The sequence below is a fragment of the Squalius cephalus genome (assembly GCF_949319135.1).
Source record: "Squalius cephalus genome assembly, chromosome: 21".
Lineage (NCBI taxonomy): Eukaryota > Metazoa > Chordata > Actinopteri > Cypriniformes > Leuciscidae > Squalius > Squalius cephalus.
Genome location: NC_137142.1, coordinates 23,338,599 through 23,364,665, shown reverse-complemented (window position 1 = coordinate 23,364,665; position 26,067 = coordinate 23,338,599). Strand labels below are relative to the sequence as shown.

Here is a 26,067-nt window from a genome sequence, read left to right as displayed (position 1 = left end):
AGGGCTGACAGGTGAGCTGAGGATTTTGCCATCTGCTTCCCCATTCTGTTAAAAAAAGGCCTAAAAGAAATAAAACCACACAAACACTGGAAACCCACAATGCCTCCAAAGATCGACCATTAAAGGCTTTTTTTTTTTTAAGAATTACTTTACAATGAGATCATTAAATGAGTTGGTTTAAATGAGCAAGGAAACTTTTAACCCAAACGGCAAGCTCCAAAATTACAAGTTGTATATCTTAATAAACCTCGCAGGGTTCTTGAGACAGATGCATATATAATTCAGCGGTAACCTTGGTGACCAGCTTCACACTTGCTGTGTAAGCACAATAATCTCAGGGACTTTCAATAGAATACATGTGCTGACTTCAAGAGCCTTTCACAAGCTGATTGATTGAAAACACCGGCTTCTCTTGTTAGCGTTACAGCAAAATGTCATTCGATGCAAATTCACTGGAGCTCAGGGACAGTGGCAGAGTTGCAGAGTTGGCGTTAAAACTTGGCAGACCGCACAGCCGGCTGACTGCTGTGAATTGATGCATGGTACTGGATCATTTACTTTCCTTTGGTCCGCATAGATCACTGACTGACTTCCCAAAAAGGATCCAGAATATTTCAACACAAAAGATACTTTGTTGACACTTCAAGGTTTTTAAAACTTTCACATTTTGTGAGGAGACCAGCACTGCTATCTGAGCACTCAGATCAAGGGGTCATTTCTCTGATATAAAAATCTGAACCGGCCTGACTGGTCCAGTAGAAAAAGACCTTAGCATTGAGCCCTGATATATAAAAAGCACAGCTAAATTTGACATTTATTACATGGTGTATATGAAGATTGTTTTAAATTCACTTAAATTAAAAGTTGTTATATTTTTTAAAGCCTATTAAATTCTAAAAATGAAAGCTTTCAATGTTGAATGTCTATAATTAATGGATAGAATTTAGAAAAGAAATCAATTTAATAGAGACATCAGTATCAGTACTGATATCAGTGATACTGAGCTTCATTCAGTGCTTAGTAAAAAGACGCCATTAAACAAGTATTTCAAATACTGTCTGTTGTTTCTACATTGTTTTGGGGATAGAATGTGAAAGCATTACAATATAAAAATATATTAAAAACTTCAAATGTTAGGTGCAATTAATCACGATTACAGAAAAGTGTGATTGATTAGTTAATTTTTTAACTAATAACTTTTTGCACTAATAAAGACATTTATATGTAACAAGAGTAATGTCGACAGTTAAATAGAGATCGATGACAAAAGCCTGAAATTTGAGGCAAATCGGTGCTTGCTCACTTGAGTGATGATTGCTATGTGTGAATTTCAGTTCACAGATCATAGTTGACGATTACAGCATTTCACCAGATTTGTAATGAGATGCGTTTGTAAACTTGTATTCCGCCACAATTAAAGCTTGTGTTTTCGTCAAAATTAAAGCTCACGGATTGATCTCTTGCATGTATAGAAATTAGGAAAAAAATTATTAAAAAAGTTTCTTTCTTTTTTTCATGTTGAACCCAGATGGTCCCAATTCACTCACTCTACTCGACTACTCGATCTGTCCTAGGAAAGATATGGGCTGTGTCTGCATTTTGTACACACTGGCATGTACTCTAGAGCAGTGGTTCTCAATCCTGGTCCTGGGGACCCACAGCTCTGCACAGTTTGTATGTCTCCCTCATTTAACACACCTGATTCAGATCATCATCACGTTAGGAAAGAGCTCTGAACTGAACTGGGTGTGTCAGATAAAGGAGACATATAAAATGTGTAGAGCTGTGGGTCCCCAGGACCAGGATTGGGAACCACTGCTCTAGAGTTTGTACTGAGGTGAGTTAGTGCGTTTATCTAACATCATCATCATCTTCTGTCCTTAAGCATATTGATATGAAAAGCAAACAGTGATCCAATTCCAGCCTCCTTACACTTTGCAGTTCAGTGGCCTTGACTCAATGTGTGACCAGAGCCATGAGGTACTTGAGGAATGAACAGACTGAGCAAACTCAAAGGTTATGTCTCACTGGAGGTCAGTTTTACATTTCCCATGATGCCATGATCTGACATGTTCACTTATGGAAAAACAGACAGGCTGAAGTGAAGGAAGTTAGAGCAGTGGTTCTTAATCTTTTTGACTCCGATAAAAAAAAACTAAATAAGAACAAAAACTATAAAACCACACTAGATATAGCTGCAATCAAAATTATTCAACCCCCTTGACCTTTTGCTGTCAAGAACAACATTTTATGAGAACAACAAAGGCATCAGTAAACTATTATAGAAAGAATATTACTACACATTTGAATAATTCTGATAATGTTTTTGATGAAAAATTAAAATAAATCAAATTGGCTCTAAACATTCATGTCCAAAATTATTCAACCCCCAAAAGTCAAATTTTGTGCAGAATTGTTTATTCTTTATAAACTCCAGAAAACGCTGCCTGTCAGTGCTTAGAAGCTTCTGTCACCTTTTTACTGAAATCTTGGCCCATTCCTCGCTTGAAAAAAATTCCAGATCACTGATAATCTTTGGTTTTCACGTTACCACTGCTTTCTTCAAATTCCACCAATATTTACAATGAGATGTAAATCTGAAGACTGTACAGGCCACTCAAGAACATTCTACGGCTGGTCCCTGAACAAAGCTTCAGTAGATTTGGATTTATACTTTGGGATGGCTATCCTGCAGGAAAGTCCATTGATCACCAAGCGTCAGTCTCTACACAAAAGGGATCACCGTCTTTGCCAAAATGGCTTAATACTTCAAAGAATTCATTAGGTCTTTCATACAGTCAAGATTGCCACTTTCTGCAATAGCAAAGCACCCCCATTACAGACTGGACCGCCTAAATGTTTGACCATAGAGATGGTGTTCTTCTGCACAGAAGCTTTGCCTTTTTGCACCAGATATACTGCTGATCCATGGGTCTGAAAAGTTGCAGTTTGGTCCCATCACTCTATAAAATATTCTTCCAGAACCCCACAGGTCTATCCAAACAGATTTTAGCATATTCAAGTCGGCCTTTTGTGTTCTTCTTGGTCAAGAGTGGCAGTTGGCAAGATGTCCCAACATGAAGACCATGCTTAACTGCATTGAAATGTTTTTTCCTCCTTTCATCAGGTCATCTTGCGAGTCTTTGGCAGTAAATTAAGGGTTTTTCTCAGTTGCTCTGATCAAACATTTTATTCCCCTTAATATACCCTATAATATACTCAAAGCGGTTTGTCACCAATGTTAATTGAAAGAAAAAAAAAAAAAAAGAGAAAATGACTTTTGCTGCTTTAACAAAGATTAAACAATTATATTTAATTTATTCAGTGAAGACTATCCAGTGTTATTTTACATTTGATCATTCAATGTCTGTGCCTGAATAGTTAGATTTACCTGAAAAACAAAGCACTGTTTATTTCATTTGTATCTTTGTTCTATTGTATTTATTTATGCTTGTAATTTGTGTATTTGTTTCTATGGAGATGCACTTCCCTACAAAATCACCCCAATCATCCTAGAATGATTCATTCTTTACAAATAGAGCTATTCAAGTCATCTGGGGAAATTGTTTTCAAATCGCAATATATACAGCGGAAAAACAAAATATTGCATTGTACTTTTTTTCCAATATCGTGCAGCTCTAATACACACACACACATACATATACATATATATATATATATATATATACACACACACGACACATACAGCTATATTTTCCAAAGCGCCAAAGCGATTTTTTGTCCCGCCTAAGTCTTATTTGATCGGTGAGTAATGTAGATGGACTGACAGGGCGCATATTTAACTGAAAGAACGAGCAGAGAGAGAGAGAGAGAGAGAGAGAGAGAGAGAGAGAGAGAGAGAGAGAGAGAGAGAGAGAGAGAGAGAGAGAGAGAGAGAGAGAGAGAGAGAGAGAGAGAGAGAGAGAGAGAGAGAGAGAGAGAGAGAGAGAGAGAGAGAGAGAGAGAGAGAGAGAGACCCGGTCGCGCGCGCGCGCACTCTCTCTCTTCGGAGCCAGGCGAAAGAGTAAACAAGACTTCACCGTCTCCAAACTAAGCGCTGTCTTGCTCTCTCTCCCGCGCACATATCAAAATAAATCGACATGATGGTAAAAGGTCGGAAGACCAAAAATCTACCTTCGGGTACAAATAAAGTAACTTGAACCTGAACTTGAACTTGAACACCAAAGTTTCATGTGGAGCATTCGGAAATGTTTTTTTTTTTTCTGAATTACCGCTGGGTGTGAATTGTGCTAAAATACGTTGCCTTATCTTCTCTGAAATGCATTCAGCTGCCATAAAATCACACTCTAAATAAACGAAAAAACCTATCCAGTGATGTAATGTTTTCTGTGTTGACACAAACCTTGTGGGATGTCCATGTCCATGTCCATGTCCTAACTGCTGGGATAATCACACAAACGCGTATGACACGTCCAATTCGCGAACTAATGACTCCTTTGAACCGGTTCATTTTAATGAATAGGTAAAACAACTGATCTTTCCAACACTGAACTCACGAGATGTCTGAATCGATGTATAACTAATCGGTAACACTTTACAATAAGGTTCCATTTATTACATAAATTACATAAAAAGTACAGTTTGCTTACTCAAGTGTAAGCTTTAAAACAAATAAAATCACTTGTTTTTTTGTTTTGTTTTTTGCCGAAAAAGCATATGAATACTTTTTTCCACACAGTGCTATCGGGAATCGATAAGAGAATCGTTAAAGAATCGGATCGATAAGCAGAATCGTCAGTGCATTGGTATTGTAAAATCTTATCAATTCCCATCCCTAATCCTTGCTATGTGCCCTTTACTGCTGAAACATTTACATCATATTTAGCACTGTTTTTGCCCTTTGGAAATTAAAACCAGTCGTTTGCAAATTCAGAGTTCGTAAAACGATATTGCAATATCACACAAGCAACACTTCTTGGTAAACAGGAATTTCATCTATAATGAAATTCCTATGACTTATTCTGAAATGGCAGAAAGATAATACAAAAAATATATACAATTCTAAAAGCAATCTTCTTGGCTGAATCCATCAATATGAGTGAAAAAAAAAACTACATTACATGACTATCCTTTCATCAACTAAAGGCAAAATCCTTCCATTGAAGTGTAAATAATGTCAAGCATGTAGATCCAGCATCAAACCAGAAATAAAGATGCTAATAAAACAGCAAAAAAATACAATTACCCATTCATACTTGAGCAATAATCTGATGCTGTAACAGACGTATGAGACTTTGTGCAATAAGATAGTTTGAGAGCCCATCTAAATACTGTCACAGCATACTGAGAGATGAAGCCTTTAATATTTAAACATCAATGCTTCCCCCTCAAATAATTACAACCCTAAAATATTTATATTCCAGTGCCTTTCAGAAGCCCTGGCTTTTTGTGAGAGGAAAATTGGAAAATTGAAGCGGCAACCGCATTTCACAAGTGGGTGGTGTTGAGAGGCGCACAGAGTGTGTGAAACGTTCTTCTTGGAAACATTTCACCTCCACAAAAAGAGAAAGACCTAACTCTTTTGCTGCCACTTCATCATTCTTTAACCATCCATTATGCGTCACATTAACATCATCTCAAGGATTAAGTAAAGAAACTATCTGTAAAATGCATGCAATAAAAAACTTAAATGTTAGTCCAGTCCATAAAAAAAATGAATAATTCACACATGACCATTATCATCTAATGATGGGTCCCTTTCATAATTCAAGGCACATTATACTGTATAATGGCACAAACATAAAATAGGTGGATCATTTTAAAACATTCCCTCATTTCCAATGGAACATTAAGTACATCACACAAATAAAAGCCTGTTAATTGTCTAAGTGTGCTTCTCATAACATCTGTGATATGAGACTGATGCCTGTGCACCAGAGATATTTATAAAATAATTATTGATTTTGCACTGTGGATCTGTTTGTACAAAACATGCCTGAAGGCTCCATTCTTCCCTAAAGATGGGAAACTACTTAAAGTGCTCCCTGTTCTGCATTTAAGCGAGATGGGAGACACAAAAGACTACAAGTGGAGCTTTGATAAATGCATGGAGCGCTCACATCATTACATACAAGACAAGACTTGCTGACAAGAAACCCAAATCAATCTTGTTATCTGGATCCCACGAGGAGGTCATCTCTCTCCTCCAGCATTCATCAGGACATTTGGCACAGCACAGAGTGGGAGAGATCTCCAGCCTGGCATTACACAATCATAAATCAACTGCAGAGCCCCACTGGACTGCGAGCTTGTGGGTAGAACGTGAAAGAATTAAAAATATAGAACTTGATGTGTTTTCAATTACACATTTCCTCCACAATGTCTCATGATGTTTGGTGGAAAAAGCCAGTCTAAATGTATACAAGTGCTGCCTTTCCAGTTTGATGCCATTATACAATGCAAAACCTTCTTCTTAGTTTCTCATCAATGTTATTTGGCTGGTGCTCCAGATGGGCAGTGCACAATTTGTACACTTTTTACCTGCAATACGAATAATTGCTGCACGACCTAGCAGAAAACGGCACAAGATTTTAAGGTTTTTGGAAGATGTTAGCAAAAGCTGAATTTTCAGCATCATTACTTCAGTCTTCAGAGTCACATGATCCTTCAGAAATCATTCTAATATGCTGATTCGCTGCTCAAGAAATATTTATTATTATTATCAATGTTTAAAATAGTTGTGCTGCTTAATATTTTGTGGAAACTGTGATCATTTTATTACGATTCATAAATGAATAGAAAGTTCAAAGGAACAGCATTTATATGAAAAAGAAACAGTGGCTGTTATAAGCGTCAAATAATGTAGATTTTAATATAGAATTTTCACTTCAAGTATATTTTTCTAAAATATATTTTTAGAAAATATACTAAAGTACAATTACTTTAAAGTGTGTTAAAAGCTGTATTGTGAAAACAGGTAAAAGCATGATGCTAATATATTTTTAATATATTTAAAGATAGTAAAACATTTTGTTAGTATATTTGCGATGTACTATTGAAAAAGGGAATATATTTAAAGTACAATAAAGTATACTTTTTTCATTCGGGATTGTTTATTCTTAGCTGTATAAAAACTTTGATATTGTCTTGATGGCCTTTTTATTATTATTATTTGGGAGGGAGGATTGATTGTCTCACAAAAATGTTATTTACTTTTAAAAACAGATCCTTCAAAATGTTTTTCGTTAAACAAAAAAAAAAAAAAGAACACAATGTGTAAAACTAGCACCTAAACTTTTATTTTACAACTATTATCTGTTCTGTACATGGTAGATGCCCTACGCGGATTCACTTTTTCTCTTGAGGTAATTTAAAATTTAGAAAAACTTTGTCCATCACTGGTAATAGAAATTTTTCTTCTGTTAAAAAGCTCTTATTCAATACAAAATCAACAACACATACAATTCAACAGTAAACATAAACATACAATTCATTATTAAAACAGACATCTAAAAAATTTTAAATGGAAACTACAATTGTGCACAATTCTGCAACCCACACACATTCACTTTACCTTGTTTAAAATAGTCACTGCTTTAGGCACAAACAAATTCCTATAAGCCTTCTTCCTAGCTAAGGGAGTTCTGAACCGGCAACCTGATGGAAGTAGATGAAAATAATCATAAAGAGGGTGTGTGGAGTCTGTAATAATAGAAGCTACTTTCCTCTTTACTGCCATATTATAAAGGTCTGAGAGGTGAAGCTGCGAGACCCCAGTAATCTTAGATGCCTGCTTAATAATTCTTGATAATTTTTTCCTATTTTCAGCTGAAAGTAAGCTATACCAAGAAATAATGTTAAATGTCATGACTGATTCCACAAGTGACCGATACACTGTTGTCAAAATGTCCTGTCTAACATTAAATCCTTTCAACTGTCTCAGAAGAAATAAATGCTGATGAGCCTTCTTGCAGACACAGTTCACATGTTGTGCAAAGGACAGTCGGCTGTCAATCACAGTACCTAAATATGTAAAGGATTCAACCTGTTCCACTTCCTGTTCCCCTAACCTAAGTGGTTCAGAAAGAGAAAAAGAGATTTTGGATGGACGAAACCCCCCACAACACAACTCTTTGGTTTTTCTTGTATTTAACTTTAGGGAACTGTCATGGAACCAGCCAACCATGGTTTCAACAAATTGTTTGTACATAATCAGGGACTGTTTATCTGTCATACAAGCCACCAAAGCCATGTCATGTAAGAAAGAGTATGCGCACTCTCTGTGACATGAGATAAAGACAATGTTTAAAGCATAGCATAAACTGATGCGCTGCTTTAAATACAAATTCAATCTTTGTGATTAGTTCATTTAATTATCAGTCATGCAATGTACCATGCATTTTCCATGTGTACTGTATGTGAAGTATAGAGACAAAGTGGAAGAGAAGTCATGTGGCTCATCTTACGGTGTGCGTAATATATATGCCTAATAATAATAATAATAATAATAATAATAATAATAATAATAATAATAATAATAATAATAATAATAATAATATCTATAACCGCTAGGAAGAGCTGTGCACGCGCAAGCGATGGGATTTCCGGTGTACGAGCACCATGTACTGTCTTCGCCTGTGATTTGCTGCGGTGTCTCTCATTGAAAATGAACTATGACGTGCTTTCGGCGTCCCGTGTGAAACTGCATTTATATAGAGGTGGTACTACCGGCCCAATTTATGAGCTGCCCACCGGGAATTCTCCCGATGACCACTCCGTGCCTGATAAGATTACTATATTATTAGTTACACACCTGACCTTCTGTAGAACTTGGTGGCATCGTGTTCACTCTTGTATCTGAAGCCCTGACAGGGCTTTGACCACAGTACTTAACGTTATAAGTAACATACAAACACGCTCTGCACACTCCATGTATAGTCCAGCAATGTCTTTTGTGTGTGCATAGATACACATAGATTTACACAATTGATGCTGATTTGCACTTAAGTTGGATCCTTTCAAAATCATTAAAATGCATTTATCCATCCATTAACAGTCTTGTTATAATTTACTGCTTAATGCACTAGCAGACAGCATTATCACATGGCTGCATATATAATTTAAGTTAATTTACAAGCCAGCTGATTAATTTCCATGAGGGAATTATTTCATTGCATTTGATTTCAAATACTTGCCTTAATTAAGATACAGTGAAATATTGGTCTAATCAGAGCGAAACAGATACTCACTGGTGTGAACCGTAAAAACACAAACACACACACACTCACACACACACACAAAAAGGTAAATCAGAGCCAATCCCCAAAGCTTTATTGACTCTAGTTGTTATCAGAGTCTCTTCCACATTGATCAGATAATGAAGCGAGGAATGCATCAGCCCTTCGTCTGGACACACAACAGCCATGCTTGCTCATTAATCACCCGAGAGGACAAGGGGAAAAACAAACCTTCAAACTGTTCGAGATGGCCTTTCTGTTACGGAAGGACTCAGCATGATTGAAAGTTCGACATTGCCATGTTTTCAGCATGTGTCCATCCATCCATCGACACCTCCACAGCCCTAGCCAGACACGCCAGCTACAGCCAAATGGCTAAAATTAGCCTCTAGATTGACAGCTTCAATTGAATTGTTGGTAGGCAGAGTGAAAGTGCCTGTGTTTTTCTACTCTACCTTGGTGACACTCAATTAGGTCAAGCTTTGGTTTCTAAAAGTGTGTGATGCCTAGCGACAAGGTATTATATTACAACCTGGTGATAAAAGAAACACTTCACAAACTTAAACAGAAGAACCTAGAGTCATCTTAGGAGGCCATTTACAATCATATCACTTGTGTCAAAGGTATTGAAGGAATAACATTATTGTGTTACAGTAAATACAATTAATAATAGTAATACAAGTAATTCAATTAGTAAATACAATAGTTACACAATTCTGACCAACAGAAATTAACAATGACATTTTGGTTGATAGTCGAAAGAGAAAGCAAGCTGAAAATCTGTCTGACAAACTGTGTGATAAATGATCTGTTTTAATTTAATCTAATGTAAATGCAAATCATGTTAGGTGATATATTAACAGAAAAGAGGTCACATTTATGGCTAATACAACAAACACACCTCTGTACGCGGCGTGTTAAGGCTCTCAGAGAAAAAGTCTATGAAAGAATATTGTAGTCACAATGCGCGAGTATTGTACTAAGTCAGGGTTTTTTCTGGGTCAAAAATGGTCTTTGGTGGTGGCGGACAAACACTGTCATCCACACACACAGTTTAAGTACCCATGTGAACTGCGAGCCCATTATTACTGTCATTTCACCATTGTTTTGAGGCCCTCTTTTTTTTTTTTTTTTTTAAGTATCGGTTCAGGCATCGGTACCGTTTTAAAAGTATCGATTTGGCACAGGTATCAAAAGAGAAAAAAAAACGATACCCAACCCTAGCATACAGTATCCATCGCTATGGTTATCACTGCCAATCGGGTTCAATTGCGCATTTAAATACGTTTGCCAATCCAGAAACTTTGCATTGTGAAGTCAGAACTCGGAAGCATGAAAAATATATATTTTATACAGAAAGCGAGCAAAGGTCGCTGCCGTTATGATCATTGAAGCTGTCAAATTCAACGCAAGGTTGAATCTCTTACATAGAGTTTAAACTTTGTTGGTTATAATGAAAGAGATCGCGAGCATGCAGAACTCGCGCTGAACAAAAACAAAAAGCAGTGTTGAGCAGATTCTGACTAATTAAACATCTGATTGGCTACTGCATTCACACGTTCAACAAAATGTCTGTGATTGGCTACAAAGCTCAACACCGCAAAGACACGTTGCAAATAGAAACCATTGACACTTTTCACAGATTGCTCACACAAATATTCAAGGGAGCATTTTAAAGCAGCTGGTTATTAGCGGGTCCCTGTACTTCAGAGTGGCAGGTATCGTCACATTAAGTGATTAAATAAATCTTTGGCTGAACAAAGACTAATTTTGGTGGCCGCCAAAATATTTTGAAGGCAGGAAAAATATTAATATATTGCAAAAATAGTATTACAGTTTAATATATCCGTTTTATATTGTAATATACTTAGATTATTTCTGTTGTGGCAAAAGAATAGCATTTATTTGAAACAGGCTTTCTGTAAAAATGTTTTTACAGTCACTTTCAATCAATGTAATGCATTCTTGCTGAATCAAAGTATTATTATTATTTAATTTTTTTTCTTACTGACCCCAAACTTTTGAACAGTAGTGTATATCAGCTAACAGCAACCCGCATGAGAGCTTGAGAGACTGAATGAGGGGGAAAAAAAGTTAATCCTTTTCTGTCATCCCTAGATGACAGAATTGAATTCATCCAGCAGTCTTCAGTTTGTGTATAGTTTCTCTTTGTTTTATAAAGACAAAATTTTTATATATATATATATATATAAATAAAAAAGGGGAAAATATGTTTTATAACTTATTTGATTTCTTTCCAAATTATTTAAACAGAGTTAATTAAGAATGCATTAACCGTGCCAAATTAATTAAAATAATAACTCTCGGATGAATCCACAATATTAACTTTCAAATAACTAAAACACTTGTGTCAGTTTCCCTCTCACAAACACTTCTAACTATGAAAGATTTTTGCATGCCCCAAATTGCCAGTATCTATTTTTAAGATGTGAAAATTCCCACTGTTTCAGTGAAAGACAGCCTGTTGTCTCAGTCTAAAAGTAATGAATTGTAAAAAGTTTAGTTTCAAAAACATGCAAAACAAGGTAAACACACAAGATCAGACCGCAGAGAAAACTTATGCTATTTTTAGATTCATAATTAAAACTAGCTCTGTTTAATGAGAAAAGAAACACTGACATGACCAAGTCAGCAAACTTGGCTAGTGATTAAATCTAGAAAACATCCAGAGAAAATAACTAACTAATTACCAAATATTTTAACATTTTCTGGAGTAAAAGCACCAAATTTTAAACTTTTTAAAGAAGCAAAACTCAACAATATGGACGGCCAATGGCTATTGTAAGAGATCTTCAGGCACGTTGATGGAACTTTGACTAATGTGACTACATCGTCCATTTGTTGAGAATATAGGCTATGCGTGTTTTATGTCATACAAGTTTAAACATTTGGTTTCCTGTGATAAAGTAAGCATTGTTGTTGAAAACAATGGTGATTTAAATATCACCAAGATAATGTTAACTGGCTAATGTAAGTGAGGTTTTGTTGAAAGAAGAGGGTTAGCTAGAGGGTTAAAAGTTACAAGTTAAAAGTGCTGCACAGTATGAAATCATTTGCCAGCAAAAGTGTGGTTCGTTACTTTCATTCATTTACATTTGTTTAATTGCACCTATTCACTAATTGTTGGTAAAATGTTGGTAAAAATCTGAGCTACTGGCCTGACCAGCCAAAAAAAAAAAAGTATTATAGAGCCTTGAAAAACACACAAAAAAGAAATCATAGGAACAGCGAGAAAGTCAAAAAGCTTTAAACCAAACCTCATTACCAATATGACAGAAAAAGAATTAGTGAGATGGGGAAGTCTTTAACATGCTTTATAAGGCTCAGGCTAATAATAATTTACGTCAATGGACAGTCTCATTATATTAGAGAGGTCTTATTTTCAAAGTGTTGAAAATTTGCCAAGCGAGCCGCTTCATCCATGATGGCTTTTGAACAACGAGAGGGAATTACATTGACTTTGATGGAAATAGCGCTTTAAATGTCGGACCATAAGCTGCAGCTCAGCTTTGATTAAGAACGGATTCCCATGCCAGACGTTCTGTTTGTTCGTCATGGACACAATTAACTCTACATGACTACCTTTGTATTTCACCACGTTTTGCAGGCTGGTGATCGCTTTTTTGAAAATCGAACATGACCCATGGCTTTTGCCGTAATTGGCAAGTTGCCGCTTAACCGCCAGGGGAACCTTTGAAACTTTCAGACAAAACCAAGTTTCAGCAGTTTTTTTAATAAGTCAATGAAACATGAGGAACAAACACTAAAATTGCAATGTCTACCATCGAGACACAGAACAAATTCATTTACAGAGCTATTTATAGGCCTTTTAGATGTATTAGATACAGAATAGAGAGAAAGGATAATGATCAGGAGAAAAAGAAACTGCACCCACTGCAAAAAAAACACTACAACAAGCTGGCCATTTAAGATATAGAGTGTATGCATTGACGTCACTTTCCCGCCGGAATGCGCCCCTTCAGCCGAAATGAGTGGCAAAAGGGCCTGCTGCATGACTGGATTTAATAAGGAAAACTGCGAAAATTTGAGTAAAGCAAACTCGAGTAAAATTATCAGTTTAAACTAAAGGTTCGACTCAATATAGTGTTCCTTACAACTTACCAAAGATCCAGTGATCAATGGATATTGACATGCAGCCAGAAATCGTGTTTCCTGACATTTGTGTGTGCCTGATTTCGACGCCAGGGAAATCCATAATGCAAATTTGCCCGTGAATGCTTTATATAAATACAATATAGGTAGGTCTAAATCAAGGTGATTACCTATATCAATGTTATATACTGTATATATCATCCAGCCCTAAAACTTATCCTTATTAAAAACATCCAATTATGCAGAATATAAGATGGTAAATATTTAATTGATGAGTTGTCAATACAATATATAACAATACAATATATAGGGTATGATTTTACCCCAAAACTGCTGCCAGTTGTTTCTGTGATTTGCAGCGATCCATTTGCTTCTCTTTTCTGTAGCTTTCGGCAGTCTGTAAAAATATACCTCAGATTTTTAGTCAAATCTATTTGTACAGTCAATCTCAAAGTTCTTTCCCCTTTTAGATGCATTTTGTGTGTTTTTCGCAGCATTCACGTTGAAAAATAATACTGCCACTCAGTCTTTTTGCCACTCAGTGGGCATAACCGCACTCACTCACATGCATAGTACCCTCTTAAAATTTAACTACACACATTTATGGCTTGTAGTTTTCAACAATTTTACTGATGTTTCCAAGATTATCATAAGTTGGTTTTTTTTCTATTTTGACAGAACCTCATCCACTGTATGTTAGCCTGCTAAATAACATTATCTTGCCAATATGTGCAAAACAACATAAAACACATCATAAAAAGTATAAAAATGGTTTAGAGTCAAAGTTAGAAAAACCTGATCAAGTCCAGTCATCTTTTAGCTCACATAAAAAAGTAAAGAAGAAAAAAAAAAGAAGAGGAAATTAATGCATTTTCTCACTTTTGCAAATATTCACCTGTAACAATTGCTGGTCAATGGCAGCTCTACTTAAATGGTCCTTCAGAGCTACACTAGGTGATGCCAGGTAAAGGACTTTCAACTAGGCAATTGATTTCAGAGAGTCTCTCTGGAAATGGTTTCGAGTATCATAAAAGACTCGTTCCAGGCCCGATTTATGGAGTCAGCAAAATATGAAGATTGACACATTTCATTTTCTTCCAGCGTGGCCATCCCAAACGCCATCAAAAAGAAAATGTGCAGGCAGCATATGTTTTCATTAGCCAGGATGGATTAATGCGCAAGCTTATAGAGCTTCAATGTACTGGCAGGAGAGAGATTGTTTACTTGCTGTGTCTGTTCACTGCTTCGGTCGGACAAGAGCTTACCGAATAATAATTCAAATGATTTTTCTCGGAGAACATTCTGCCGAAATAAAACCCATCCCACCAGCTGTCCAACTGTCTGGCAGCCTCACTCTGATGGCCAGCCTTGACGAGATGGCATGTAGATGACAAAAAAAAAAAAATCTGCCAAGCTGAAAGATAATTTACCATGCTGAGAAAAGCCTCTTAATTTTGCATCATCCATCTATGACAATCATAATATCCAACATTCAGGTGTGACACAAAACTCAGAAACAGTACGGTACAGTTCCTATAAAACATTTTCAACTAACACAGTGTGTTCAATCCCAGAAGTGCAAGAACAATTTATGCAAACTACATGCCAGAACTAAATGCACAAAGCCTGTCTCTTCTCCACTTACCAGTGATCAACCGAACACAACCGCTCCCCGGTTTCAATTAAAATGCCCAATTAAACCCAAGCTGGGCAGACTAATGTTGTTAAGTAATTCAAGTTCACAAAGCTGCCCGATTTATTATTGTTCCCAATATCCTGTGCACATTTTAATTTCTCCAGTTATAGCAGCAATTAAATATGCTGCAGCATTGTTTACCATCACAGAGACTCTCATTCGAATCTCAGATATTAATGGAGTGAAGATGACAAACAGGCGGATATTACCTTAACAGCCATCACACTGTTCTGCACAACGGATGAAATATTTAAGCTGCGCTTCATATTTAGAGTGTTATTTTATACATAACCTCAATGAGATAATGGGTGAACTCATGCTCATCAAAACCTTTATGGAAAAACAGAGCACTGTAGAGCTTTAAACTGCTTTACCTTCCCAAAGTAAACAAACTGAAATATTTTTCCCTCTCTTATGCTCAACAAGGCTTGGATTTATTTGATCAAAAATACAGTAAAGTAGTAATATTGTGAACTTAAAATAACTGTTTTCTATTTTAAAATCCTGTGACGGCAAAGCTGAATTTTCAGCAGTCACGTTCCTTCAGAAACCACTCAAATTCATAGTTTTCAGTCACGTGATTGGCACGCACAGTGACCTAGAGGGCAAAGCATCCAGAGAACTGCAGCACATCTCAAAAGAACAACAAAAGTGTGTGAATGATATGCACATTTTTGAACTTGTGATCCATATACAGCACCTGGTGCAGTATTAAAATCACAAACACAGCAGGACATTCTAAAACATTCGACGTGAAAACCACTTAACCACACCTTATACTGAATTTGGTCTTTTGATATCGCTGTCACATTTGGTTAATTGAATGCGTTCTTTCTTGCTGAATAAAATATCTTACTGACTCCATATATACAAATGTAGCATATTCAGTGCAGTGTCTAACTATTTTCCTTTTCAAAAGACTAAGCCAGTATGATCCTGTGTATTTTTTAATGTTTGTGCTTGTGCTGCTGAACAAAAGACAACAAGTAAGCAGCAACCCTCACGTTCCACATCAAGCATGAAAAGACCTCAATGTGCGGTCTACTGGGAATCTCCTGACACACATTACATTTACATGTGTTATAAATATGATGCAAGGGGAGAAACTCAATGGCAGGAATATAAACACAAGCCTTGTTTTTCAAAGGATAATAGCATATCGCAGGGAAGCACATTTTGCTGCCATTTGGCAGGGTTAAGGAAAAAAATTAAATCGAGTCGCCTCCACGGTGGGTACAGCAATCTTGGCAGGAGCTAACAGAAAAGCTGCTTTTGATTTCCTGACCAACAACCCTCCCCGTGACCTCCTCCGTCTCCTAGCTGCCTTTTAATCTCCGTCTGAGGGTGGAAATGACCCATGACTTCTCAGTGTGTGCCATCAAGCACTTTACGCTAAGCCTCTCCAAAATATCATCTCTGACGCCCACTCTTCTACACCTTAAAAAAAAAAGCAATCTCATGACTGCTATAACCTCTCCATCGCGTTACCTTTCTAGTCATCCAAGACCACCTTAATGCAGCTCCCCCATCAACTCTAACTGTGAGCTACAAGCTTTATTTCTGTAGCTTACAATAACTCCCCATGAACCCTTCAAAAATAGGAAACCTTTGAATTTTAGGAAAGGAACACTAAATGTGGGGTTGTATACATCAATGAATTCTGAGTGAATCTCAAACTATTCCCAATCTGGTATAAAGTAGCATCCCTCACGATAATGCGTTCCTTTGGGTCATTTTGACCCAAAACTCATTTTATTTTATCTTTTAAAAAATCAGAGTGGTCCAAGACCTTAGGACATTTGTCGCACTTGAACCATGAATACAAAATAAATAAATAATAATAATTTTAAAAACTGCTCAATTAAAACTAAAACTGCTAAAACTTTCCCAAAAAAGATTTTATAATATCTACATGTGTATTTGAATGCATACTGAAGAGAAAACCTCAAGAACTGACTTTAGGACCCAGCGGAACAGCTCATTTGCTCTTCATACAGAGCTATAAGGCCATTAGTGGCAAGAGTTATGAAAAATGTTCTATTATTTTTTTCCACAAGAGGTCGGCAGAGACACCCAAATTGACCCAATGTGAGATATTTTGAGTTGATTTGAGCTGGTTACTGCATGTATTGCAAATTATTTTGAATTTAAGTTGAAGGTGAAGAACATGCTTAAATTATATTATTTATTGATAAATCTAAAAATTCAAAAGGTACATAAACAAATTAACAAATAGAAAAAATATTATAAAAATGGAATGATATAAGCTTTCTGGACTAAAAAAGAAAAGAAAAAAAAGTATCATTTTAGGCCTTCGGGTCATTTTGACCCGCAAGAGAAATATTTGTTACAGGATGCGTGGAGTGGATGAAGGGTTAAAGTAACATAGCATAGGCCCTGTTTACGACATCCATCTCGGTCAGCTTAGATAAACTGCCACGTACAAATGAATCTCTAGTGATCACTGATTGTTGTGGAAAAGGTCTCAATTTTGTGACTATATACATTATTTAATCCCTTAGTGTGTCTGTGTCATTGCACCATTTGAGAAGCATCGATAACATTGAACTCAAAATAACCAAGTTACTTACCGCAAGGGCTTTGGACAGTCTTGTGCGGAAGTCATTCAGAACAATCGTGACAATTTCGTGGTGGGGAATATAGGCATTGCCAGCCAGCAAGTAGACTTTCCTTGTGCGCACTAAATCCAGGGCATCCTGAAATGGGACCTTTGACACAGAGAAATAATAAGTGAAATACTGTTAATAACAGATATTTTAAATCTATTGCACATCCATAATATTGAAGTGTTACAGCTTATGCTTACTTCAAAAGATTCACAGGCAGGTCAATGAATAATGTTAATACAATTTTTGTTTAAACACTTATAACCCATAGAACATGCATTATAAACTTTAATGATTTGTTGAAGTGGGTCTTTCAGCATGTCGTCTTTTACAAAGTTTCAGAGACTCGGCATGAAATGGCTTTTCATAACTCTGTACCACTTTTATAATTAGAAAGTTATAATTATCTTACTTTGTAGAAATCATATTCTTCCACTGTGATTCCACTTAATCCATAACTGGAGTTGATGAGCTTGTCTTTTAAGATTTTCTTTTCCTCTGCACTAACCTGTTAAGTGAAAGGAAAAAAAAAAAAAAAAAAAAAATAGCACAGCTGACAGACATTAGTTTCAAGAAACTAAAAGAGATAAAGCAATGACAACATTTGGCAAAGAAAAAAGCATTTATCACCACAATTCAGAAAGCAACTTGAAAGAAAAACAGATAATTGAATTATCATGTAAAAAGGTTATGACAAAACATATCATTTAGCATTTATTCAGAGACATAATAGCATTAGCATTTATTTACAGCTAGAAAATAAGCATTTAGGCACCGCTCTGAAATCATATTAGGATTGTTAAGAGAGTGGAACTGAAAGATGAGCAATGTTTTAAGTGTAGAACAACTGCCCCCTACAGGACTGTGTGTGAAAACACATTTAACTTCCACTGGGCCCTGTACATGTCTAAAACATCAATGAACATGATGGGATCTTTCAAATTAGAAAGTTAAATCAAGGTTTTAGCAGGGGCATGTACTAAACAATTCCCATGTTTCAGTTACAAGACAGATGGAAGTGATCTGTCAATATGTTGGGAATCACAAGAGTTCTGAATCTGATTAGGACAGAAAACACTACATACAATACAGATGAGAGAAATAACTATATATTGTGTCTGTAAAAATACACACTTCGAACAAAAAAAACAAATAGATTAAGAATAGATAAAGTTAGTTATTGCAATTACTTTTCAGGTTTATAGTTATCTAATAATGCAATCTAAATTAAAGGGTTAGTTCACCCAAATATGAATCACTTGTCATCATTTACTCACCCTCATGTCATTCCAAACCTATAAGACTTTCGGTCATTTTCAAAACACAAATGAAGATATTTGAATGAAATCTGAAAAATTTCTGTCCCTCCATTGACAGTCCACACAACTACCACTTTGTCATTTCAAAAAGTTCATAGAGAGATCATAAAAACTAATCCATATGAATTGAGCGGTTTAGTTCAAATTGTCTGAAGAGACACGATCACTTTATATGGTAAACAGATTTAGGCTTTTAATTGCAATTGACGTTTGTTTTTGTTTTTTGGGTGAACTAACCCTTTAAATGAACAGATTTTTTTCTTTTCTAATAACATCAAAGTCAAGGAAAAGGCATTGGTGAGGTTTCAACAGTGAGATTAATATGTTAAATAGCCTCACCGTCTCATACTTCAAATTATTTTTATGCAAAAAGTCAGTCTTGTGCTTTGAAGAAAGGTAATTGAACCGGTAACGGAAAAGATCCATTTCCTGTTGGATAAACCATCGCCTGAGGTCCTCCCTAGAATGAAATAAAAGTCTAAGGTTTAATTTATACCTTAATTAACACTGCCAATGTTAATTTAAAAATTTGCCTATACATGATCTTCAATATATACATTTGAAATGAATAGGGCTTGGGAGCAAACCCCAGCATAGTTGAAGCTATTATGTTTGGCTTTAACTAAAGGCAAACTCACACTACACAACTTTTGGACTGATTTTGCTGCCGCAGACAGATTTCTATGGCCTGCGACAAAACCCTTAGATCGCGGCCTAATTGAGTATGAGGTCTCTACAGAACAAAAGTGGCCTTTTCTAAATTTGTGGGTGTTTCTATATCATGCAATGAAAATTATGCCCTTTACCTGACCCCATCCCTAAACAACTGTAACCGTGACGTGAGGAAATCAGGTAACGAGGTTGAAAATGGCCCTCTGTTTTGGCTTTGCGCACCGATCTGGTAACTCCCATTAATGTCCTGCAGAGCCCTATACTTGGCCAAATCGGTGCCTCTTGGGGTCGGCTTCGCTTGTTAAATATGAGATCTGCTATGACACGAAGATGACAGATGACCAGAAACCTTGTTGTGTAGTGTGAGCACATCGTAGTCTTACAGCCCTGTAGTGTGAGCTTGCCTTAAAGGGGACATATCATGCTAAATCCACTTTTTTAGCCCTTAAATGCATTTTGTTGTATATTTGGAGTGTTTAGAAGTACAGAAAAGTTTAAATTATTATCTTCAGATGCTTCGTTGATATCTTTATATTCTGTTTTGGCCTTATTTTTCAACCTGTTCCGATTTTTCTGTTATCTATGACGTTTTGTGAACTATTACGTCACAGTATTTGCAGCGGAACTGCCAAATAAGGACATTGACTTCCAGCCCAACACTTCAAGCAATCCGCCATTTTTATTTCTCGCTGCAATTTTGTAGTCCAAGCTAAAAGCTGCAGAAGTTACGAGAGGGTAAAGTTCAAATGTTCGGTTGTTGGATGTAGTAACCCACACGCTCGACACGGTGGTAAAAGGTCGGAAGACCAAAGTTTCATGTGTAAATACAGTAACACACCATTGCGATACATCCATATGAAGACGTTGTTCTGCAGGTTCGTCGTCTTCATTTTCATCTCGCTCCGGCTCCGACTCTGGCTTGAACATGTAAGGCTGGCTGGACAAGTCTTCCGTTGTTGACATTTTGTTAATAACGTGTGAATAAAAAGTTTCTGTGCCGCTAGATAATCATATCTCTGCTATCAAACTACAAAAATGGCCGAACGGGGTGGAGTTGAACCGAGTGTCACCTCTGCATCCTGGAGAGGGGGCGGGGTATGAAGTGTCTCAATTGTATTTAAAGAGACCGCACCAAAATGAGTAGCTCTCAGACGCACATCAGAAAAGGAGTAGAAAAGGGGCCTGTGGAGCTATAATAATGAGGAATTCAGACCCAAGCATTGCAGTTCCGCTTTATATGGACTACAAATGTATGATTTATATGTAAAAAGGAACGATTTAAAAGCATGATATGTCTCCTTTAAGATTATTAATGTTTCATATACACATATTCATAGCATTAATTTTAGCACACTAACAAAGACAGATTAGAGTCAGACAAATTGGCCATTTTAATTTTAGTTTGTCTGTATCAGAACCTCCTAAATTAAGAATACTTACGTCTGGCAATAAGCCAAGCGTAGAATGAAATGGGAGATATGGTCTTTTCTTCGTTTCTCATATTCAGATGTTCCCCCTTGAACCTTTTGGTCACCCTGGGTTATTAGGAGATTGTTGAGGGGGGAAAAAAAGATATCAAATACATGGAGTGCACTCATTTAAATTAATGAGTCATTTAAGTCATCATAAAATTAATAATTTTTCTATGACCAATGACCAAAGCATAATTAAATGAAAATATATTCCCTCTTTTTAATTTGAGGAGGTGTAACAATGTATTGGGTGTGGGATAGTTTCATTATAGACTCGTTAAAAGCTAACATCAAAGAAGTAATGCCTGTAAAGAAGAAAACTATTTTTAACAAAATGATTAACGATTAATTCGGCTGGCACACACAAGTGCTGAATGTCCGGTGTAGTGTTGCAAAATAAAATGTATGCAATAAACATTAAAAATAGCACCACAAAATCTCAGCATCACTGTATCCCCATAGGTAAATAAATAAATAAATAAATACAAGTGTATATGAAGAATGTGTCCTCACCAATTCTGTCCTGAGTGGGAAGTTCAGACTTGATAATTCCGTTTCCAATTTCTTCATGTATAGATCTGTATTTTTCACATAGCTCACACCAAGATTTTCCACAGTCTTGAGCACTTAAGTTAATCATATAAATATATTAGTAGAATATTAAAATAATTCTCATTTAAAAACACCGGTCACATGCAGATGACTCACATTTCAACCTCTCCACTGCTAAAGTTTCAAACTCAGCGAGAGAGATGTTGTCCAGCGGAGGCTGTCCATAGAACTGAAGACAGTGATCATACAGATCATTCTGAGAGCTGCCGATCTTCTTTCTTCTGCCTGAAAACAGCATTGCAATTCTAGACACAGAGTGTTAACAGTAAGTTTACAAAATCATGTGACATCTTTTAAAAACATTATGATCTGATCAATATGAAAATATTAATAGACCTAACGTATAGCAATTTAATGAGAAAAGAGGTTGACGATTAATACACACACAGAAACAGACCCACATTACAGTACAGCTCGCATGCCATAAACTGCAACAATAATTTACTTAAATAATGAATTATAACTTGATTCATGCTAAGTTAACCAGCTATCATAGTTCATAGTTAGCAGGCAATACAATCTGTTGTCTGTCAGCAGTCTAAGTCCTCGTGCGTATTTAACGGTAAAATACGTGCATGCCAATATTTTCATGTTGTTTTACGAAAAACACATATTTACTACACGTAACTGACAACGAATAACAAACTCACACTTTAAAAACAATCGCTGCTTGTCTCTTCCTGAGCGTGAATCCCGCCAAAGAGCTGACGTTCCAAACAAAGCGCGCCTATATGACGTCACTCTCAAAATTCACCAATCGTGTTCTGCGAAGGGCTGTTTCCGGGGGCTGTTTTGTCCTGTGCTTTCTGTTGGTTATGGAAAGTCTGAATCAATTCCGCGAATCGGTTCTTTCGAACAAACAACTCGATTCAAAGAATATTTTATATTATTCAAAGATACATTTTTTTCCGCCTCAAGCTACTACTGGATCAACCATCCTTTTACATCGTGACGTATTACTTTTCCACGTGGTCACGTGGTCACTGACGTTCCAATAAAGCCATATTTATGGCATAAAACGGTCGTATAATAAAGTCGTAAACACATTAGAGACGTTTTATTTGCAACATTCTTGTCAGTAACTTACGCACCACCAGTTACATTTTCGGTTCAACCCAAATGCTCACTTTCGATTCTCTTTTTTTTTTTTTTTTTTTGTAACAAACTCAATTGATTCATTGAAAAGATTCTACTCAAAAGAACGCGTTTTTTTTTTTTTTTTTTTTTTTTTTTTTTTTGTGAACCCGTTGAGTGAGACGTGCATGATTGACATCTAGTCTAAATTCGTAGTTTATGTGACTGTAATTTAACTGTTATCGTCTTGTTGTGAGCAACAACAACTACACTTTGACCAACAATTAAGTGTTGCCTGTTTTATGCACACACTTATTTATCCTTTACTTAAAATGGTACGTTTTAAAATACCTTTTTAATTCTCTTGGCTACTAATGTCACTAAGGAATACCTTGCCACTAGCTATAGACTATGAAAAAGGTTTATTTGAAATGCATTTGTTTCTTTGTTTTTTTCTGAATAGAAAACCATTTTAATTATTTTAATTAGTTATTATAGAGCATACAATTGTCCATTTTACATTTTGTTTTGTTTTATCTCACTTTTTTTGTGGTCACAAAGTTTTTTCTAGCTCTTTTCATCTTCATGTCTCTCTAACATGTTTTTGCTCAACTTTCCATGATGCATAGTGTATCTGCTATCATTGTAATCAAATAAGAAAGTTTGGGCATATTTCATAAATGCACTCCATAATTGTACTGAACAAAACTCCATAATTGCACTGAACAAAATTCCATAATTACACTGAACAAAACTCCATAATTACACTGAACAAAACTCCATAATTACACTGAACAAAATTCCATAATTACACTGAACTAAACTCCATAATTGCACTGAACAAAAATATAGGCATACCTATATGACATATAACCTTGTTGCTTCAGGTTCTACACACAAAAATACACTAGTGGCAGATTGTTCATTCTGATCAAAGAGATACTTACTGTACTTCCTTATCCCACCCACACATGCCATTCTGTAAACATGTGACTTATGTGACCAAACCAGCTGACTGTATCATTCTTATCAATGGTTCTTGTGAGAGAATGAGTTCTTTCACCTCAGACAGAACGGCTCAATGCTTTCTTCCAGCAGGCCCTGCTCTAAATCGCATTATTTGATCCCTCAGCAGTTTTATGTCCAGAAGTTATTTGTTTAGATGTCCTTTTAATATTATTGAAGATCCAAAAACAAATAGATCTGTATGTTCATAATTTGTACTTAAAATACCAGCATCTGCCCAAGTTGCTTGATAGCATGCAGAAACACTTACTCAGTGGGATGTTGCTTTTGGCCTAGACTGCCCTCCATTGGCTATAGAGTAGTAGTGTTTATTTTCTTTAAACAGTCTCCTCTTGAAAAATAAATATTATTACAAATGTAGCATTATGTTAATGCATAGGAACTAAAAGAGTTACTGGTATTGTTGGAATATTGACAACAATGATTACATGGATATTCAGCAGGCTGTTCAGAGCTGGTGAGAAACTTTTTGACACTAACGTTCAAAAGTTGGAGTTTGTAAGATTAAAAAAAAAAATTAAAAGTCTGCTATGCTCACCAAGGCTGCATTTATTTGATCAATAATACAATAAAAACATAAATATTGTGAAATAGTATTACAATTTAAAATAACTGCTTTCTATTTAAACATATTATAAACTGTAATTTCTTCCTGTGATGGCAAAGCTGATTTTCAGCATCATTACTCCAGTCTTCAGTGTCACATGATCATTCAGAAATCATTCTATGCTGATTTGCTGCTCAATAAACATTTCTTATTATTATCAATGTTTAAAGGACAGTATTTATTTCTTTTTTTTTTATTATTATTATCAATTTTATGCATTCTTGCTGAATAAAAGTCTTAATTTCTTTAAAAAAAAAATAATAATAATTTAATGGTAGTGTAAGTTTAATGTAAAAGTAAAGCAGATCCAAATGAGACTAAACAGCAGGGGTGTAATTGAGTTATACGTCATGATACTCCACTTCATTTTAAAGAATTAAGTCATTTACTCAAGTTCTATTGAAACCGAAGACTGTGCTAATACTCAATTCCATTTCCATTTCAGATGATTTGTTGAAGGTCATCGTGACTAAAATCTTTCCTCTTTTACTAAGCTAACAATCTGATCAAATTACACTGCGAGCTGAACGTCTACAGCCAATGACATCAATTGAATCCTAAACTGCATCTGGACACACCTGGTCATTCATCATTCCTCCTTGTACATTTAATTAGTCATCACAGCACAATCTGACCGAAACCTATATGTTTTAATTGCAGACTTTGTTGAAGATGGACAAACTTAACTCAATATGAACACTGTCGACAATCAGTACTCAACTCAAATCTTAACTAAAACCATTTGCTCAGTTTAATATCTGGTGTGTCCTCGATCCCTAAAGTCATGCAGGATTTTTTGCGAGACACTTTTGATACTATATATTCATACTTTTAGCTATCTGATTTGTCAATATTTTTTTTACACCTCTGTGTGTCAGTCAGTGTAAAAGGGCATAGAACAAGGAAGTTCAAGCACACAAAAAAATCTAAATGTCAAGCACTGCGAAGGCCTTTTATTATCTGCACATTCATTATTCATGGGAAAAAACACATGCATTTTATTAAAGAAGGGAGGATATGCAAAGATGCAAAGGATGTTAATGCAAATACAGCGTACTATTATAATAAATGACATAAATTTATTTGAAAATCACTTGGTTGATAAATGCATGCAGATAAAGAGATGTGCTTACCTTCACTCTTTTGTTTGTTTATTTGCTCATATGGTAAATGTAAATCATAAAAGTAAAAGTGTGAATGAATAAAATGGTAACCAGATTGCTTCAATATGATCCATGCACGATATTTCCATCAATCACATAATTATCCGTTGGCTCACTGAACTTTGTGAACTTTTGGATTTTTGGATTATGGTTTAGGGAAGTAACAGAACACATGACACGAGTGAGGCGCATTTCTGCAGCAATTTCACATAATGCAGTGACTCACAAGCAGTGTACAAATCATTTTTTGCCAGTTCTTTTGAGATTTCTTTACCTAAAGCCAGGTGAGGGGACATATAAGTGCTCACCGTGAGTACATTAGAGAGGGGGGTAAATCAGATGGGGAGAACAACAGCGTGGGGCAGGGTTGTCTGAACAGAATGATAATGAAACCATGGCAACTGGGTCAAAGGTAGTTTGATAGACCAACAAAAAGAGTCTTGACCCTTCCCATCTGGAAGCCTTTAG

The 26,067-nt window shown here is 35.9% G+C and overlaps 1 protein-coding gene across 1 annotated transcript in view; it reads right to left on the bottom strand.

The window, feature by feature from the left end:
• The window catches only part of prim2 (DNA primase subunit 2), a 76,739-nt gene extending 54,245 nt beyond the window's left edge, over window positions 1-22,494 (bottom strand). Inside the window, exons 1-7 of the mRNA XM_079855986.1 lie at window positions 22,380-22,494; window positions 21,826-21,974; window positions 21,631-21,743; window positions 21,086-21,180; window positions 19,313-19,433; window positions 18,067-18,162; window positions 17,619-17,756 (exon numbers count right to left, since the gene is read on the bottom strand). Coding sequence (XP_079712112.1) covers window positions 17,619-17,756; window positions 18,067-18,162; window positions 19,313-19,433; window positions 21,086-21,180; window positions 21,631-21,743; window positions 21,826-21,967 — 705 coding nt within the window. The 5' untranslated portion in view covers window positions 21,968-21,974; window positions 22,380-22,494. The remainder of the gene's footprint in view (window positions 1-17,618; window positions 17,757-18,066; window positions 18,163-19,312; window positions 19,434-21,085; window positions 21,181-21,630; window positions 21,744-21,825; window positions 21,975-22,379) is intronic.
• Between the last annotated feature and the right edge of the window lie 3,573 nt (window positions 22,495-26,067).